Below are 18,151 nucleotides of genomic sequence, written 5' to 3' on the forward strand. Positions count from 1 at the left end.
ACATATGAGGGGCTCCAAGAGTACTCCTTTCATTCAATTCAGCATAAACTGCATACAAGACTGGATCGAGTGATGTGCACTAGGGCTCTTCACACAGCTATCCACCACATAACATACCTGTGTAAAACCTTCTCAAATCACAACCCAATAGGAATGGAATTGAATTGGGGTAAAATACCCACACACATTTACACATCAATTTCCACCTGGAGACTACAGAAAATTCAGATGAAGGATGTGGTGCTAAAAGATGACCTGCAATTGGCGTTTCAAAACTGTTTCCATAACAATGAGCGTACAGCCTCCTCCCCACACATAGAATGAGAATCTTGTAAGGTCACAAAATGAGGCGCATGTCTACGAGTGATTGGGGTAGTGCACAGGTCATTGGAGACAAGTCTGGAACAATCAGAGCAGAAATTGAGTAGCTGAGTGAAACCAGATGACCCCTCAGTAGGTGAGGAGCTTGCTTGAGAAAGGAATAACCCCTCTGATCTTTCAGAGCATATACAGCAGTTGACCCACCTAGACCATGCTGAATTAACTCATGTGAAAGAAAATAGGGTGAGTCAACTGTTAGAGTGGATAATTAAGCCCCGGCTTTCGCCCACTCTGATCCCCTCCCTTTGCAACAGCAGGGGAGAACTGGTCCACACACATAAGGGAAAAAGTTAGCACTCAAGGAAAACTACATTAGCTTATACACAGACATGGGGATTCAAGAGGACTATGCAGTAGCATATTTTTTAGCAGGAATACAATTCCACCAACTAACCAGTGAACAGCACAAAATGTTAGGGTCCCCATCACAGGACAAGAATATAGACAAGCAAATAGATTGCTTGCTAGGGCTTAAAACACCAGTTACACACAGGCTCCCTGTAGAATAATATGCAATGTATCAATCCACACTTGTGCCCAAACTACTCAAGATGTATAATGCAGCTAAACATTGGCACTGCTTAGGAGATTCATCTAGGGGGTCATTGGTGACATCTATACTCAAACCGGGTAAGTACCCAACAGACATGCCATGTCATTGGCCTCTGTCTTTACTGAACACAGACTACAAAATTCTAAGTAAGATTCTAATGGACAGACTTCTCCCCCACATACAAGAGCTTATTAACATAGACCAAAATGGATTTGTTCCCCACAGGAGTAATTACCTTAATCTGCAATGATTTTAAATTCAAGAAGTGGATGCTTCTGCCTGGCCTAACGCAGCATGCCAGGTGATTGACCTTGAACAGGTGTTTGACACTATATGATGTAGTATATATATGAGATACTTCAGGGATTCGCACTTGGTGCGCCATTCATTTTTTGGGTTAAACTCCTTCATACTGACCCTGCAGCTAGAGTATACACAGGGTGACACGTATCAGGCTCCTTCGGGACAGCAAGAAGGACCAGACAGGGCTGTTCACTCCTGGCCATTCTTTTGCATTATCGATAGAGCCCCTGGCACATAAAATGAGGCAGATGGGCATAGACTGTGGAATCCCACTGGGAGAGGTGCTACATGTAATATCACTACACGCAGATGACATACTGCTGTATGTGAAAAATGTAGGGGTACACCTAACTCCATTACCCTACATTATGGAGGAATATGGCAGAATCTCAGGGGCGGCGAGAGTGAATTAAAAAGTCTTGTGTGTATCCTTTGGTCTCATCTCAATTACAATGCACAGCCGTGTAGGCAGCGTGGGTCTTACCATGGGAGCCTCATACCTTTTGGTATTTGGGTATACGTATGTACCATGCAAAAAAAGACCTCAGAGAAGTGAACATCGATATGGCTGTTAGATCCTTGACGGCACAGTTGGTATTCTGGTCAGGCCTCCCATAGTGTGTGGCAGGCCGCATAGCGGTGGCCAAAATGTCTATGCTGCCATGGTTGTTGTGTTATTTTTCTAATATCCCATATGCCCTGCCGAGAGCGCTATTCATGGATATGGATGCACTGTTGAGGACACTGGTCTAGGGCCTTGCAGGTGGCAGGTGGCATTAGCAAAGCTTAAGCTGCTGACTGACAGAGAAGGTGTTGTGATGTGTAATCTAGTCCTTTCCTCCATCTTCAACGTGTTGCGTGGGGTTCCTGTGGTATCCGTGGAATGCTATCAGCATTCCAGGGAGGCCGGGCATTCTCCGTGAGGCGGTTAACGAATGAAGCAGGCTCGGATTCCCGTTCATGCTAAAGAGTGACAATAAACTTACCTTTTGGACTTCGTGGTGTCCATCGTTCTTCTCCAGTACTTCAACATTTTGGTGATGATTGCCTGCAGCGTCGCTTCAGCAGCGGGAAGCAAATCCACGGTGTTCTTCCCTTCGGCTCACCGATCTGCTTGTACTTCTCCCGGTGTTGATGCTTCAACTCTTCCTTTTGGTTGTGTGTGAGCCCAGAACCAAATCCTCGAAAAAAACATACTTTTCGTTTTTCTTTACTTTAATCGAGCCGTTGTATGCTCACTCGCCAGTGAGCCCTTTGCTCGCGCTCCGTGTTAGTGCGTTCCCTGGTAACCGCAGATCTTCAACGTGGCAAAGGCTTTCTGCTACACTTTGGTTATCAACGTAATCATGCACACGGTGACATAACGCCATCTTGGATGTACTTTCTTGTTGCCTTATTAGGCTGTTTAGCACAGCTGACTTTACCGATACCCTCTGTGTTGTTCTACTCAGCTGACAATCTTTGTTAACGTGTTGACTTCTCACGTTGATTGGGTCACACGTTTTCTTCCTCAACAATTCTGCAGATCAGTACGGTGATCTGCACACCAATTTTACAGTTTATTAAACCACAACATTGTGGCAACACAGTAATTTGCACACTTGGTCTTACAAGTCTTGCAGATCGACACAGTGATCCGGACACCTGCCCTGAGCTGCATTATCCTCATCAACACACCTTGTGTAGATCTATACTGTGATTTGCACACCACCTTTTGTTCTTGCCGATTTTATATAATGCAAATTTCTACCATGATTTGCCCACCCTGCTCACACTTACCTGCTGAATTAGTGGTTTACCACCATCACTTTATATCTCATTCTATACACCAATTATCTTTCCTCTGTCATTTCTTTCTTGTTTCACCTGTATTTGTGTTCTACAACGTCATGGCAGCAAATTAAATGGTTTCACCGCCCCCCATTTTTTTTATCAGAAGGCGGAGCACCATCCATAGAATGGGAACAGTGGATTGGCATTTTTGAAAACTATATTAAAGCAATTGATGGTCTCAGATTTCAAGCTACAAGGAAAAAAACCTTATTATTAAACTCATTAGGAAAAGATGGTCAACATGTGTTTAAGATTCTACCAGAGGTTATGGGAGCTGATGGTGAACCTATTGATAACCCGTATGTAGAGGCAAAGAACAGACTTGGAAAGTGTTTTGGCAAACAAGTCAACATTGTAATGCAACGTCACAAGTTTTATTCTTCACCTCTAAAGGAAAGGGAAACAGTAGATCAAATGGTCACAAGGTTACGAGAATTGGCACTTAAATGTGACTTTGGTGCCATGACTTATCAGATGATTAGAGACCAATTAATTGTGCAATGTAAAAATAAGAGAATGCAGGAGAAACTTTGGGCTGCTAGAAATCCTACATTGCTAAAGTTGTAGAAGAATCTGATAAATTTATGCGAGAAATACATAGTCTATACTAAAAAAAAAGACACTATAAACGTAGTTGCTAAGAAGGATGATCAAATAGACAGTGAGCTCAAAGTAAAACATAAGAGTGATGGCAGATCTAGTTCAACCAAATTCAAACCAAAGCCTGTAGGCGATAACAGAAGTAAACGTAATGGCTGTTATAGATGTGGTAGTATGGGTCATGCTGCGGATTATGTGGGATGTTACACTAGAGACTAAATCTGCAGAACATGTGGGAAAAAGGGCCATTTAAGCAGAGTTTGTAAAGATCTTTCAAGAAACCGAGCCGTTTTTGTTGGTGAAGGTTATGTTGCACCTTACATATTATTGTGTGTGGAAGACGAATCTGTCAACAGATTACAAAGACCTAAAGCAACCCTCTTAGTGAATGGGGTTGCTGTCGAATTGATGGTGGATCCATGTTCGCTATTATACCTTTTTGACTCTTGGCCAAATGTATCACTCACCATTATTGACATATCCCCCAAGGGTACAGTGGTGAAGCTATTTCCATCAAAGGCTTTATGGAAACTAAGTTTGAATTCTAGGGAAGAGGTGCAATGGGAAGGGTATATATCTCAAATGATGGTCCTGCTATATTAGGCTGGGTACAACAGCATGATTTGCATATAGTCATAGATCCCAGATCCACCGAACAAGTAATGCTGGTGGAGGATCGTGCTACACTTGATACCATTTTACCAAGGTACAATGACGTTTTTCGTGTAGACTTACGAAAATTGGTGGGGTATGTGCACAAGATCAAACTTAAGGATGATGTTCAGCCAGTCAGGCATGCTTTAAGGAAGATTCCCATTTCCATTTAGGATGAGGTTAAGGAGATGTCGCGTATCATGCAGAAACAAAACGTTATAGAACCCGTTTAAGTCTCAGAGTGGCTTTCTCCTGTGGTTGTCACCAAGAAAAAGGATGGTAAACTTTGTTTTTGTGTTGACCTCAGATCCCTTAATCAAAACATAATTGTCAATAGTTTTCCTTTACCTAACATATCTGAGATGGTACTTTTGATGGATAAATCCAAGTTTTTCACTAAATTAGATTTGAGGTCAGCGTACCATCAAGTTATGTTGCATCCTGATTCGAGAAAGTTAACTGCCTTTCTAACTATGGAGGGGGCTTTCCAATTTATGAGGCTTCCTATTGGCCATGCATCGACCGCTAGCGTATTCCAGCACATGATGCACAGTCTACTTAAAGGGGTAAAGAACACTCACTATTTTCAAGATGATATCCTTATAACTGGCAAAGACGAAGCAGAACATATCAAAACATTGGCGAAGGTCCTGGAGATTTTACATAGGGCGGGTCTAACTCTAAGGAAGGATAAATGCAAGTTTTTATTGAAAGAGGTGGATTACTTGGAGTACACCATTTCGGAGGGTGGTGTTCAACCAAAGAAGACTTGTTGAAAGCTATCAAGCTGGCTGCCACTACTAAAATTCAGCTTGAAACCTTTATGGGATTAATTGAGTATTATTCAAAGTTTGTTCTTAACTTTGCACACAAAACTGAGGCTTCAAGAGAATTGTTGAGGAAGGGGGCATCACTTGTTTGGAGTATAGCACAAGAAAAGGCATTTCAAAGTATTAGGGTCAAAATAATGAGTGCTGGTATTCTAACTCCATTTGAACCGGGTAAATATTCCTTTATCACTGTTGACGCCAGTGCTCACGGTATTGGTGCTGTTCTATCGCAAAACAAATGTGGTGTAGAGGAAACAGTGGCATTTGCGTCACGCACACTCAATAAATTTGAACGTAATTATGCGGTCTTTGAAAGAGAGGCTTTAGCTTCGGCATGGGGTGTTCAATATTTTCATACCTATTTGTGGGGTGCACACTTCAACTTAAGAACGGACCACAAGCCCCTCATTAGAATGTTGAGTCCTGGGGGCAAGTAAAGGCTCTTCACGATTAATGAGTTTTGCGGCCAGGCTGCAAGAGTTCATGTACAAACTCGAGTATATATCAGGATGGAAAAACGTTGAGGCGGACTGTCTATCTAGACTACCGCTTAGTGTGGCGGAGAGTGGAGAGAGTGAGGAGGAAACAATATGTCTAGTAGCCAATGTTGTGGATGTGTTTGTAAATGAATCCAAATCCGTCTCTAGGGACGAGTGGCATGAAGCAGCCAAGCATGATGATGATTATAGAGAGCTAGTTAGTTCCATCAGGTCTCTGGATGGTGGCGTGAAGGTGATCTCAAGCCAGTCTTAAAGAATTTTGTCAAACTGCAGGAGGAGCTCAGTATTGGTGTGACGGACGATTTAGTTTTAAGGGGCGAAAGATTTGTACCCCCTAGTGTTCTCAGAAAGAAAGTGTTTCTTCTGGCACATTTAGTTCCTCTGGGACAAACCATTATGAAAAAACGTCTCAAGGACAGTTTTTGGTGGCCAGGTCTAGAGGAAGACGTCAGATTGTGGGTAAAGCTTTAGTTTGTGCAGTGAAAGTGAGAAAAAGCTCAAAGTTGGTTCACAAGGTATGGGTTACATTTCGGGAGATCAATGTGGAGTGACATGGGAGAAAGTGTGTATGGATTTCGTTGGCCCTATGGATTTTTTACCAGGAGACAAGCGATTTGCTAACGGTCTTGGTGGATGTCTATTCATGGTGGGTCATTGTAGAATTCTTGAGAAACATCACTACTAGTACGGTGATCAAGAAGTTAGACACGATTTTCAAGAGAGAAGGTTTTCCTTGCATCATGGTGACTGATAATGGCACTCAACACGTTTCCCATGCTATGTAGAGATTCTTAAAGGGAAATGGCATAAAACATGTGTGCACGTCATTATACAATCCACAGGGAAATGGCATGGTGGAACACATGAATAGAGTCATCAAAGGCACTATCCAAATGGCTATTCAAGGGAATCAGGATGTTCAGAGAAGCGTGGAGAACATGGTTTGGTCTTGCAACACTACCATACATGGTGTCACTAATAAAATGCTGTTTTAAAGAATGAGGGGTAGAATGCCAAAGACTGCCAAAATGCCAAAATCACTCCTCAGTGGATGCTTGAGAGTGATGTTCGTGTCAAAGGAGAGTACACTGTGAAGGGAGGTAACATTGAGAGTGGTGATTTAGTCATTGTCAAATTGGGCAGAAGAGAGCAGGGTGTCAACAGATTCTCTGCAAATGTGGAATTGAAGGAAGTGCATAAGTGGCATGTAGTTTTAGTGAACGGACAAAAGTGGAACAGGAGGAGAGTAACCCTGTATTGCAAGAAATGTGATGTCTGTGTGGATATGCATATCAATGAAATTTCAGGAGACACCAGCACTAAGTCAGTGCGAGGTGTTGTATCTAAAGAATAAAGGCAACCTCTTTCACGTTCTGTTCCTGTAAAATTTTATGATTTTGTATTGGGGTAGGGTTGAAGTTTTCTGGGTTTCTTTGGGATTGTCATACATTGGGTGTTTCGTTCTCTCTGTTTGTTGTGCTTAACTTTTGATTCTTTTTTTTGCTTATTGCTTTGTAAAGTAAGGGATATGTTGTGATGTGTAATCTAGTATTTTCACGCATCAACGTATCTCGTGGGGTTGCTGTGGTATTCCTGGAATGCTATCGGCTTTCCAGGGAGGCCGGGCATTCTCCGTGAGGCCTTTGAAAGATGAAGCAGGCTGGAATCCCCATTCCTGCTGAAGAGTGACAATAAACTTACCTTTTGGACTTCGTGGTGTCAGTCGTTCTTCTCCAGTACTTCAACAGAAGGCATAGCGGTCCGGATTTTAGAGGATACTACTTGGCAACACAGATTAAATGGGTTAGTGGATTGGCATTTACAGGAAGCAGAGTTTAAACCACTCACATATATAAAGGGGAGGTACAAGCATAAGTGTTGGGCCTGTGAAGGCAACCAGGAGCTGTCTATTGTTGGTTCAGATGGATAGGAGACACCTGCAGTGGGGCACAGATTACACAAAGCACATGCAACCTTATGCTCAGCATTCCCCTTGAAAGGTCTTACAGTAGCATAGGGGTGTAACACACAACATGACTTAAGGCCCTGGGATGCAGTAGGGCTATGCTCCATCGGACACCTTTTCAATAATAGTACCCTAAAATAATTCCAAACACCGGAGCGTGCCTAAGACTACTTGGTGGCAAGTTCTTACTTTACAATAAAATGTTCAATGCCCTTCGACAACTGTGGGGCATTGATACTGCTGGGCCCCCGAAACATGCAATTATTCAGGCGATTTATATGTCGGAAGATGCCTGCCAGATGGTCTCCTGGTTCTATAAGGCAGAATTATAATGCACTGGGGTGTCTCTGCAACCAGTGAGGGATAAATGGGAAGGCATAGTTGGCCAGTCATTCAGTGATAAAGAATGTCAGAAGGTCCTCGAATATTCGAGGAAAGCATCCTGCAACACCCATTTCAAATATATTCAGTCACGGTCGACACCGAAAAATACCGGTGGGGCATGTGGAGGAGGTGTGGGGGGAGAAAGGGGGCCAGTGGGAAGCAAGCGGGGCAGCACGCTGCAGGGGGGGTTAATGCTAAAAAAATTAAAACCACTTACCTGGTGCTGCCTCGCGCTCCTCTGCTGCAGTTCCTTTTCAGCATTACGACTCCCATCCAATCCCCGTGCTGCTCTCAAGCATGAGAGCAGCGCAGGGATCGGCCTTAGTGGGCTGAAAAGATGCTCGCTCAGGCACGGGGAGTCTGTGCTGTTTCTCCAACCCGTCTGTGCAATACAGCTGGGTTGGAGAAACCTAAGTGTGCATGTCAGTTTGGCCGGTCTGAGACGGCTGGCCAAACTGACATGTGCACTTACACATACCACTTCTCCTCCCCCTACCATGGCCCTGCCCCTCCCTGCACACGCTGGCTCAAAGCCAGCAGCTAAAAAATAAAGTGACAGAAAGTTATAATTTTCTTTTTCAGCTACAGGCTCTGAGCTAGTAAGGCAATGCTCCTCCGCCATTGTGGAGGAGCCGCCACTGGTCATATATTCAGTTTAATATTTTACACAGGGCTTATCTTACTTCCCATAAACTGAGTCAGATTTACCCTAATGCTCTTGCAGTATGCTCCAGAAGTAAGAATGCAGGTGCTCACCTCCTACACATGCTCTGGCATTGCCCACTCTATAAAGGTTATTGACAGGCAGACGTGGAAGAATCAGTGGGGAGAAACGACTGAGGGCACATCGAGATCAGTCTGCTGGGTATGCATAGATGTTCTGTGGTTAATAAAGTGGCCACTAAATGTATGGATTTAGTGCTACTAGCAAAGAGGGCCATTGCTATGGAATGAAAGACATCTGCGCCTCCCTCAGTAGGCGCCTGGAGAAAAGAAGTGATATACTGGGCGTACATAAAAAATAAGGTGCTCCAGAGAGAAGAGCAGAAGGGCCCCTGGAAAAAGAAGATTTTGGATTGCTTGGAGAAAGTGGTCCACAGGTTTAAGACTGACAGGAGTAAGGATGACAGACCTCCTTAAACCGTTGCAGTGGCAACTCCCTTGAGCAGTACTCACTCACCTGTGGAAAATGGGCAGGGAAAAACGATGCCGCTAGTAAAGTCACACCTAAACATTATTTAATAATCAGAAAACAACTGCTTACACAGATCAAGGGTATCTCAGCATGAGAATAACAGCTGGGTGGAAACCTGCTGATGCAAACTACAGCAAGCTCTTGAGGTAGCAGCTCTATGGCTAGTTGGTCTGAGATATGCCCGCAACTCTATATGACCGCTAGAAGAAAAATGGAACTGCTCTCCAATGGGTGGGGAGGGACGGAGAGAAAAGAAAGAGGGCTCTGGTTTATTTTGATAGTTAATAAGTCGCTCCTTTTCATGAATTTCTAAATGCTGTAACCAAAGAACAAAATGAAAAAATGAAAAAATGAAAATGCCAATATAAATATGTTAAAAAGTTAAGGGGCATATTTACAAGCCCCTATCACTGCAGGAACGTCACTTTTCACAACGTTCCTGTGACTTTAGGGGCTTCGCCTTATTTACAAAGCGGTGTTAAGCCTATTAACGTGGCTTAAAGCCGCCTTGTAAATAAGGCTGCCTTTCACGCTACACTTAGGTGGGCAATGGGTGTTGTAGTTCGCGTCCCGTTGTAACACCTATTGATTTTGATGTTGCTCCCTATTTATAAGGGTGGTGTAAATAGGAGGCAGCACCCAAATGAAGACCAGGAAAAACCTGGTCTTAACATGGCAAAATGAGGAGAAATGCTTTATTTCTCCTTTTTTTGGTGGGCCTATGTGTGCTGCATTGTGCAGCACACATAGAAACAGCAAAACGCCATGAATGAGTGTTTATGTGCAGGAAGGGACACCTTCCTGCACATAAACAATCATTTAACAAATTACGATTCACAACTTCTATGTGTGCTGCACAATGCAGCACACATTGGAGCTACAAATCGCCAATTGTGATTGTTCATGTGCAGGAAGGGACACATTCTTGCACATAAACAATCATTCCCTCAATGCAGGCTCTCTTGCATGGTGCAAGGGAGCCTGAGTTGGCACCAGGCAGTTTAATTTAGCGCCAGCACTAAGGAAAACGCAGGGATGTGCTGTATCTTTGTAAATACAGCTCATCCCTGCATCTTCAGAATGGCGGAGCGTGGTGTTTGCATTTTGTGCTTAACGCCACGCTCCCCCAGCCCCTTGTAAATATGACCCTCAGTAGCTTGTCTTTAAATTAAATGTATGTGGTGTATATGTTACTGTACTATTAGTTTAGTGTGGTGCGCTTTATTGTTATTATTAGTAGTAGTTATAGTAGTAGTATTAACAATATACTTATCATCATCATCAGTAATAGTAGGGGTTATAGTGACAGTATTGTTGTTAGGCGGCATCTTCACTTGCAAACAACCTCACTGGCTTTATTGAAGCCATGTCCTTACATATAAAAATACAATTGTCTTGTAAGTGATCATTTCATCACTGTGCTCATAAAAGCTGCCAAAATCTATTCTGGTTGGAAACGAAGCACTGTTTCAAACCTTCTATATATAAACATAAGATCTAGGTGTGGTCGTTTACAGACTGCATTAAAATAAGCATTAACTACATCTAACCTTTCAATCCCACTACGCACACATTACCTGTCTGTGGGATCCTTCAGTATTCTTGCAAGATCCAAGGTAGCACCAGGTTTTGGAGTCCATGTGAATACGTCACTTGTTTTTTTTCTAATCAATTTGTTGAGCTCATGAGGATCATTTTTAAGATTAGTGTCCTTAATATACCTAGAAATGTAGAGAAAAAAAACACATTATACGAGCAGACTCAAAGATGTAAGATGTCTATGATTACAAATAAACTAATTGTTGCTGAGACACATTTGTCCCAACAGATTCTATGAAAGAATGAGCACACAATGCACTTTTTCCCAGCATTTTTGCAACAGATTAGATAAGTCCCACAACACGGTTCAGTCCCCGCAGAGGCTAGCACCAATTGTGGCCACAATTTACTTCTGTACCTGTAGGTGTTCAGACAAATTAGGTCCACAACATGCTTCTGTACCCACAGAGGCTAGCACAAATTGTGTCCACAAATTACTTCTGTACCTGTAGATGTTAAAACAAACTGAGCCCATCACTCACTTCTGCCCCCGCAGAGGCTAGCACAAATTGTGTCCACAAATTACTTCTGTACCTGTAGATGTAAAAACAAACTGGGCCCATCACTCACTTCTGTCCCCGCAGAGGCTAGCACAAATTGTGTCCACAAATTACTTCTGTACCTGTAGATGTTAAAACAAATTGGGCCCATCACTCACTTCAGCCCTCGCAGAGGCTAGCACAATTTGTGTCCACAAATTACTTCTGTACCAGTGGATAATAAAACAAACTGGGCCCATGACTCACTTCTACCCCCGCAGAGGCTAGCACAAATTGTGTCCACAAATTACTTCTGTACCTGTAGATGTTAAAACAAACTGGGCCCATCACTCACTTCTGCCCCCGCAGAGCCTAGCACAAATTGTGTCCACAAATTACTTCTGCACCTGTAGATGTTAAAACAAATTGGACTCATCACTAAATTCAGCCTCCGCAGAGGCTAGCACAAATTGTGTCCACAAATTACTTCTGTACCTGTAGATGGTAAAACAAACTGGGCCCATCACTCACTTCTGCCCCCGCAGAGGCTAGCACAAATTGTGTCCATAGCACAAATTGTGTCCATAAATTACTTCTGTACCTATGGATGTTAAAACAAACTGAGCCCATCACTCACTTCTGCCCCAGAGGCTAGCACAAATTGTGTCCACAAATTACTTCTGTACCTGTAGATGTAAAAACAAACTGGGCCCATCACTCACTTCTGTCCCCGCAGAGGCTAGCACAAATTGTGTCCACAAATTACTTCTGCACCTGAAGATGTTAAAACAAATTTGACCCATCACTCACTTCAGCCTCCGCAGAGGCTAGCACAAATTGTGTCCACAAATTACTTCTGTACTAGTAGATGTTAAAACAAACTGGGCCCATCACTCACTTCTGCCCCCGCAGAGGCTAGCACAAATTGTGTCCATAGCACAAATTGTGTCCACAAATTACTTCTGTACCTGTAGATGTTAAAACAAACTGAGCCCATCACTCACTTCTGCCCCCACAGAGGCTAGCACAAATTGTGTCCACAAATTACTTCTGTACCTGTAGATGTTAAAACAAACTGGGCCCATCACTCACTTCTGCCCTCGCAGAGGCTACCACAAATTGTGTCCACAAATTACTTCTGTACCTGTAGATGTTAAAACAAATTGGGCCCATCACTCACTTCTGTCCCCGCAGAGGCTAGCACAAATTGTGTCCACAAATTACTTCTGTACCTGTAGATGTTAAAACAAATTGGGCCCATCACTCACTTCTGCCCCCGCAGAGGCTAGCCCAAATTGTGTCCACAAATTACTTCTGCACCTGTAGATGTTAAAACAAACTGGGCCCATCGCTCACTTCTGCCCCCGCAGAGGCTAGCACAAATTGTGTCCACAAATTACTTCTGTACCTGTCTAGATGTTAAATTAAACTGGGCCCATCACTCACTTCTGCCCAAGCAGATATTGAGATAGATCAGATGCAATGCACTTGTGTCCCAACAGATTCTCTGGGAAAGTGAGCTCAAGTGTGCTTCTTCTTCAAAGCTGTTTTGACAGAATGGGCCCACAGAACACTTCAGTTCCAATAGACACTGGGACAGATTGCCGTCTGGCCACAACACACTTCTGTCCCCGCAGCTGTTGAGACAAATTGTTCCCACAATGCATTTCTGGTCCCTGCTGAAGCTGAGACACATTACGTCCAAAAGGCCCTTCTTCCCCTACACAAGCTGGGACAGATTGTACTTAAAAGTCATTCCTGTCCCTGGAAATACTTAGACAGAATGGGCTCACGACGTACCTCTGTCTCTGCAGATACTGAGACGGACAGCACATGCCACATACTTCTGCCCTCAATAGAAGCTGAGCCGCATTGGGGCAACACTGCCCTTCTGTCTCTGCAGATGGTGGGACAGAGTGTGTTTAAAAACTCTTCTGTCCTGACAGGTGCTGAGACAGCAGGGAACTACAATGTCTCTCAGTGCCTGATGATGCTGGAAGGGTTTGTGGTCACAACACATTTCTGTCCAGATGCTGAGACATACTGTAGACACAGAGCATTATCCCTGGGGTAGATTGTGACTTCAAAACACTTATGTCCCTGCAGATGCTGGGTCAGACTGCGGCACTTAGACGCAGAGAAAGACAAGGACATAGAGAGACAGCGAAAATAGAAAGGAAGAAAAAGAGGGTCTATGAAACAGAGAAGTACGGTATAACAGGGAGACAGGAAGAAAGGGAGACATAGAACAATATTATGAGACAGTCAGGGAAACCAAGAAAGACAGAGGTAGAGAAAGCCTGAACATTAGAGGGGACAGTGTACCTAAAGAAAAATAGAGACAAAGAGAAAGGCAGAGGAGACAGGAAAAGACAGGAACACTGAAAAAGGTAAATAGAAACAGGGACATAGAATTTAAAAGAAAGGGAATGGGGAGAGAGGAGCATGCAGAGAGAAGCAAGACAAAGAGTAATACAACGAGGCAGGGAAAGATGTAGAGATGGGAGGGTTGCATGGGTAGAAAGAGAAACTCACAAAATGGGGGAAGGAGAAACTTACAGAAAGAGAAATTTACAAAAAGATGGAGAGATAAGGTGAGGAAGTTAGACAAAAGACACAAGGGATAGAGCAAGAAAGAAATACGGGAATGGAACCAGAGGCAAGGTGACAAATGCAAGCTACCACGAGATACTAAGTTATGCACTTTTGCTCACATACCTGGTTTGTGGAATATGTGCATTTCCACTTGTATCTCAGGATGTGTAGCAGATGTCACTTACTTGGTCGATTCACTTCCATGGGGCCCTTGTTTTGGCGTGATTTCTTGACAGGACTTTTTCTTCCATGAGTGAGAGTGACTCACTCCTGGAATTTCAGGCATTTCGTCCAAAGCATAGTGGCTCTGCTCGCTGTGGCCCTCCCGTCATCTTTGTGCATAGGGATGGTCCTGCCACGACTCTTTATCCTATCCTGTGTGTCCACGAAGATGAGAACTGTGATGTGCAGTACTGCCCCTGCCCATCCCCAGGTACTGCTCCTCGTGATTTTTGTGTGCCTTGGAGGACAACCCCTCCACATCCAACGAGCAGAGGGAGGATGGCGTAGCTGTGGCCATGTACAGCACTACTTGTAAGGCCGGGTCCTCTGTTTTACACCTTGGACTTTGCCTCCCCCCTCATTTGTACAGGGTTGTTGGGCAAATGGCACTGGTGAAGGCAATCACCTGCTTATTCCAATGACCAGGAAGGTCAGCTTTGCCTGTTTGTGGGCTTTCAGGCGACTATTTCCTCAGAAGGTTCCAACCTTCAATTGGTATCCTGGAGTAAATGGTTGCCAATGGTGTACAACTATTGTGTGTAAAGAGAAACGTGTACTTTTAAAGTCCTGCTGTGCCTGGGGGTGGGATGAGAGTGTGCGTCTTAGAAAAGCTTGTACTGCTGGTATCTATGGCCACAAACAGGGAGGTGAGCGTGAACTATATGACTGCTCCCATGCTCTTTATCTACCTCTTCAGGTCTTGCCTTCTGCAATGCAGAGAGGAAAGCAGAGGTGGTGAGGAAAAGTAGAGAGTGGAAAAGTATTAAGGAGAGTAGGAAGCAAAAGAAAGGTTGGAAGAAAACATAGAGATTGAAAAAAGGTAGTTAATGAATAAGAGACGAAAGGAGAATAGATTTGAATGATTGGAGATCATAAAGACAGAAGGGGTTTAGAGGTAGAAAGGAAGAGTAAAGAGGACAGAACAGTAGAAAAGGGAGTATAGAAGTAGGAGGGAAGAGTGCAGAGGAGAGGAAAATATGAAACGGCAGAGTGAACAGGAAGAAAAAGAATGGTGGAGGGAAGAGAGGTGAGAGTAGAGAAGAAGGGAGGGGCTGAGAGAGGTGAAGGAGAATATAGGAAGGTCAGAGTGCAAGATATAAGAGTAGAGAGGAAAGGAGAAAATTAGAGACGAGAGAATAAGAAGGGTGACAGTAAAATAGCAAGAAGTGAGAGGATAACGAACACATGAAAGAAGAAAGCAAAAGAGGATAGATTTGAGGTGGGAGATAAGGGAGCGGAGGAGCAATGAGAGCCGGAGGTGCTGTGAAGATTGCTGGGTCAGAGGGCAATGTGTACTAGAGAAATAGATCCTACATGCAGTTGTAGTTGTGAGTCAAACCTGAGGACTGCAGGGCAGGCAAATTTCTGGTTTAATAATTAAGATGTAGGCGGTGCATCTCCCATTCCTGAATGGCCTAACTGTCAAACTTTGCCCCCTTTGATCAGAGTAGGCGATTCTCTTAATGAGAAGGCTTAGACGCTGGTAATTATGATTAGCCAACGCTGGTTTCGTTTAGGAGGTGACTATTTCTTTAACTAGCACTTAGAAGATTGGCATTGGACGGGTGAGCACTGTTTCAATAGTTTCAGGGGGTGTGAGAAGGGAGAACTCTGATGAAATGCCTTTCTGTTCTATAGGAAGTGATCGGTCTTCCTGGCCTGAAAACATAGGTAGGTTCAAGATGTAGGGAAATATTTACGAGGAAGTGGCGGAGCGCTGTGTTAGCCTCCTTGGCTTAACGCCACACTCCGCCACTTCTGAAATGCAGGACTGAACCGTATTGACAAGGATATGGTGCAGCCCTGCGTTTCCCGCTAGGCTGGCGCTAATTTAGCTGCCTAGCGCCAACGCAGGCACCCTTGCACCATAGTGCAAGTGTGCATGCGTTGTAGGAATGATTGTTCATGTGCATGAAGGTGTCCCTTCATGCACATGAACAATCTGTAATGGCTTTTTGTAATTTCCATGTGTGCTGCTTAATGTAGCTAGCACACATAGAAGTTGCAAAACTTCATTTTTTAAATGATTGTTTATGTGCAGGAAGGTGTCCCTTTCTGTCCCTAAACAATCTGAAATGGTGTTTTTTGTAATTTTTATGTGTGCTGCTTATTGCAGCACACATAGAAGTTGCAAAACTTCCTTTTTTTAATGATTGTTTATGTGCAGGAAGGGACACCTTCCTGCACATTAGCAATCATTGGCCTTTTGCTGTTTCTATGTGTGCTGCACATAACTGCACACATGGAAACAGCAACAACGAGCAGAAATTACACATTTCTCCTCGTTGTGCCAGGGTAAGACCAGGTTTTCCCTGGTCTTTATTTTAGTGCTGCCCTATATTTACGCCACCCTTGTAAATATGTGGCAGCATCAAAACCAATGGGTGTTGTGGTGGAACGCCTACCACAATACCCATTAACCACCCCTTTCAATCTAAGTATCGCATGAAAGGGTGCCTTATTTACAAGGCAGCGTTAAGCCACGTTAAGTGGTTTAACGCTGTTTTGTAAATATTAACGCAAATCCCCTATCGCCACCACACTGTCTTAAAAAGTGACGCTGTGGTGGCGATAGGGGCTTGTAAATATGCCCCTTAGTTTGTATTACTTACAGCTGCTCTACCTGCTGGTCCACCGGCATTGGGTGTGTTTGCACAACGGGTGATGGTGCTTGCATAAGAAATGTGTCTAGGACAAATGGTCACCTCAGACTAGGCCTAACTTGAAAAGAAAGTGATGCGGTTCGAGGGATCATGTTTCCACTCCTTGTGCATCACTCTGAAAAATTTAACCTCTTTACCAAGAAAGGGGTGCGTGATACAGAGAATGATATATTTTTTTCAGTCTGTCCAGTCTTTCAATTATGTGTCCACTGGGAGTCTGAACATGGTTATTAGCTTATCACTACTATTTTGGACATAATCCCCACCCTTTCCCCGAGAACCTACAATGATATTACCCAAGGCACCAGAAAACACCCCATATCATAGTCTCATCTGGAACCCTTTTAATCGAAGATTGCAGCATAGAAGGCTCCAGTCAGAACAGTGGAGCCAGGAGAGAGTGTACCACGCTCCATCCTGCACTGACAAGCCAATGAAAAGAGTTATGGCCTGATTTACAGCGGATGGAATACTCTGCCTCACACTTGACCGACATCCTGTCAGCCGCATTACAAGTACATTATATCCAATGGCACTAGTGATTCAGTGGACACAATATCAGGTGTGTTTGTGACGGAGTAACAATTCGGTTGAACTCTAAATCAGACCTTAAGATCTTCAATCTCAAAAGAACCATGACTGACACATACGTCAGTGATATAATACATTCTGACCGACCAGTCCTTCAGTGTGAACTGTGTAATGGGAAGCCAGTGAAATTGTGTCCATCCGAGCCACATAGGAACACCTCTCCCACGAGAAAACTAGTGAGGCTTCCTACACGGTGTCACAGTTCTATGGTGAATTCTTTAAGGATTTTAAAGTAGGAGGCACGGCACTAATCACCCTGAAAGCCCAGTCTCCTCTAGGTTCCATCCCGGACAAGTCGAGGAATTAAAAGAGACATGAAAGTAGGATGGGGTGTCATCAACACCCTCGTTCCCTCAATCCCACCTGAAATATATTGCACCCCAATTCAGCTTGCCAGTGCAGCTCCAAGTAATTTGCACTGATGTTTTGGTAAGTTGCAGAAGGTTCTCTCACATTTCGAGAGCACTAAATAAAGGTGAAAGAGGACTCAACCAGACAGCAAGGTCAAGGGTGCAAGGGAATACAAACCTAGTGGAAGCTCAGAAGATGGGCTGAGGGTAGAACCAACTCTCAGAAACCTTCTCCAAATTAGATATCTTGAACACCCATTTTTTAACCACCACTCCCTGGCAGGGGCGGCTGGTGACTTTTCAAAGTGGTAGGGCGTACAAGTTGTGGTAACGGAGCCATCCGGCCCGTTCGGATACGCAACTTACGCATCCACGCACCCGGAGGGCGGGCACGCCCGAAGGGATAAATAAACGGGCTCAAGACCGCTCGTGGTCTTTGGCCCACACATATAC

At 44.0% G+C, this 18,151-nt stretch overlaps 1 protein-coding gene across 2 annotated transcripts in view; it reads right to left on the reverse strand.

Moving 5' to 3' along the window:
• The window catches only part of LOC146831577 (cytidine monophosphate-N-acetylneuraminic acid hydroxylase-like), a 567,547-nt gene that overhangs the window by 144,941 nt on the left and 404,455 nt on the right, over nucleotides 1-18,151 (reverse strand). For both annotated transcript variants that reach the window (XM_085605926.1, XM_085605925.1), the window contains one exon: nucleotides 10,777-10,920. In XM_085605926.1, coding sequence (XP_085462052.1) covers nucleotides 10,777-10,920 — 144 coding nt within the window. The remainder of the gene's footprint in view (nucleotides 1-10,776; nucleotides 10,921-18,151) is intronic.

This window comes from Triturus cristatus, chromosome 5_1 (genome assembly GCF_964204655.1).
Source record: "Triturus cristatus chromosome 5_1, aTriCri1.1, whole genome shotgun sequence".
In the NCBI taxonomy this organism is placed as follows: Eukaryota; Metazoa; Chordata; class Amphibia; order Caudata; family Salamandridae; genus Triturus; species Triturus cristatus.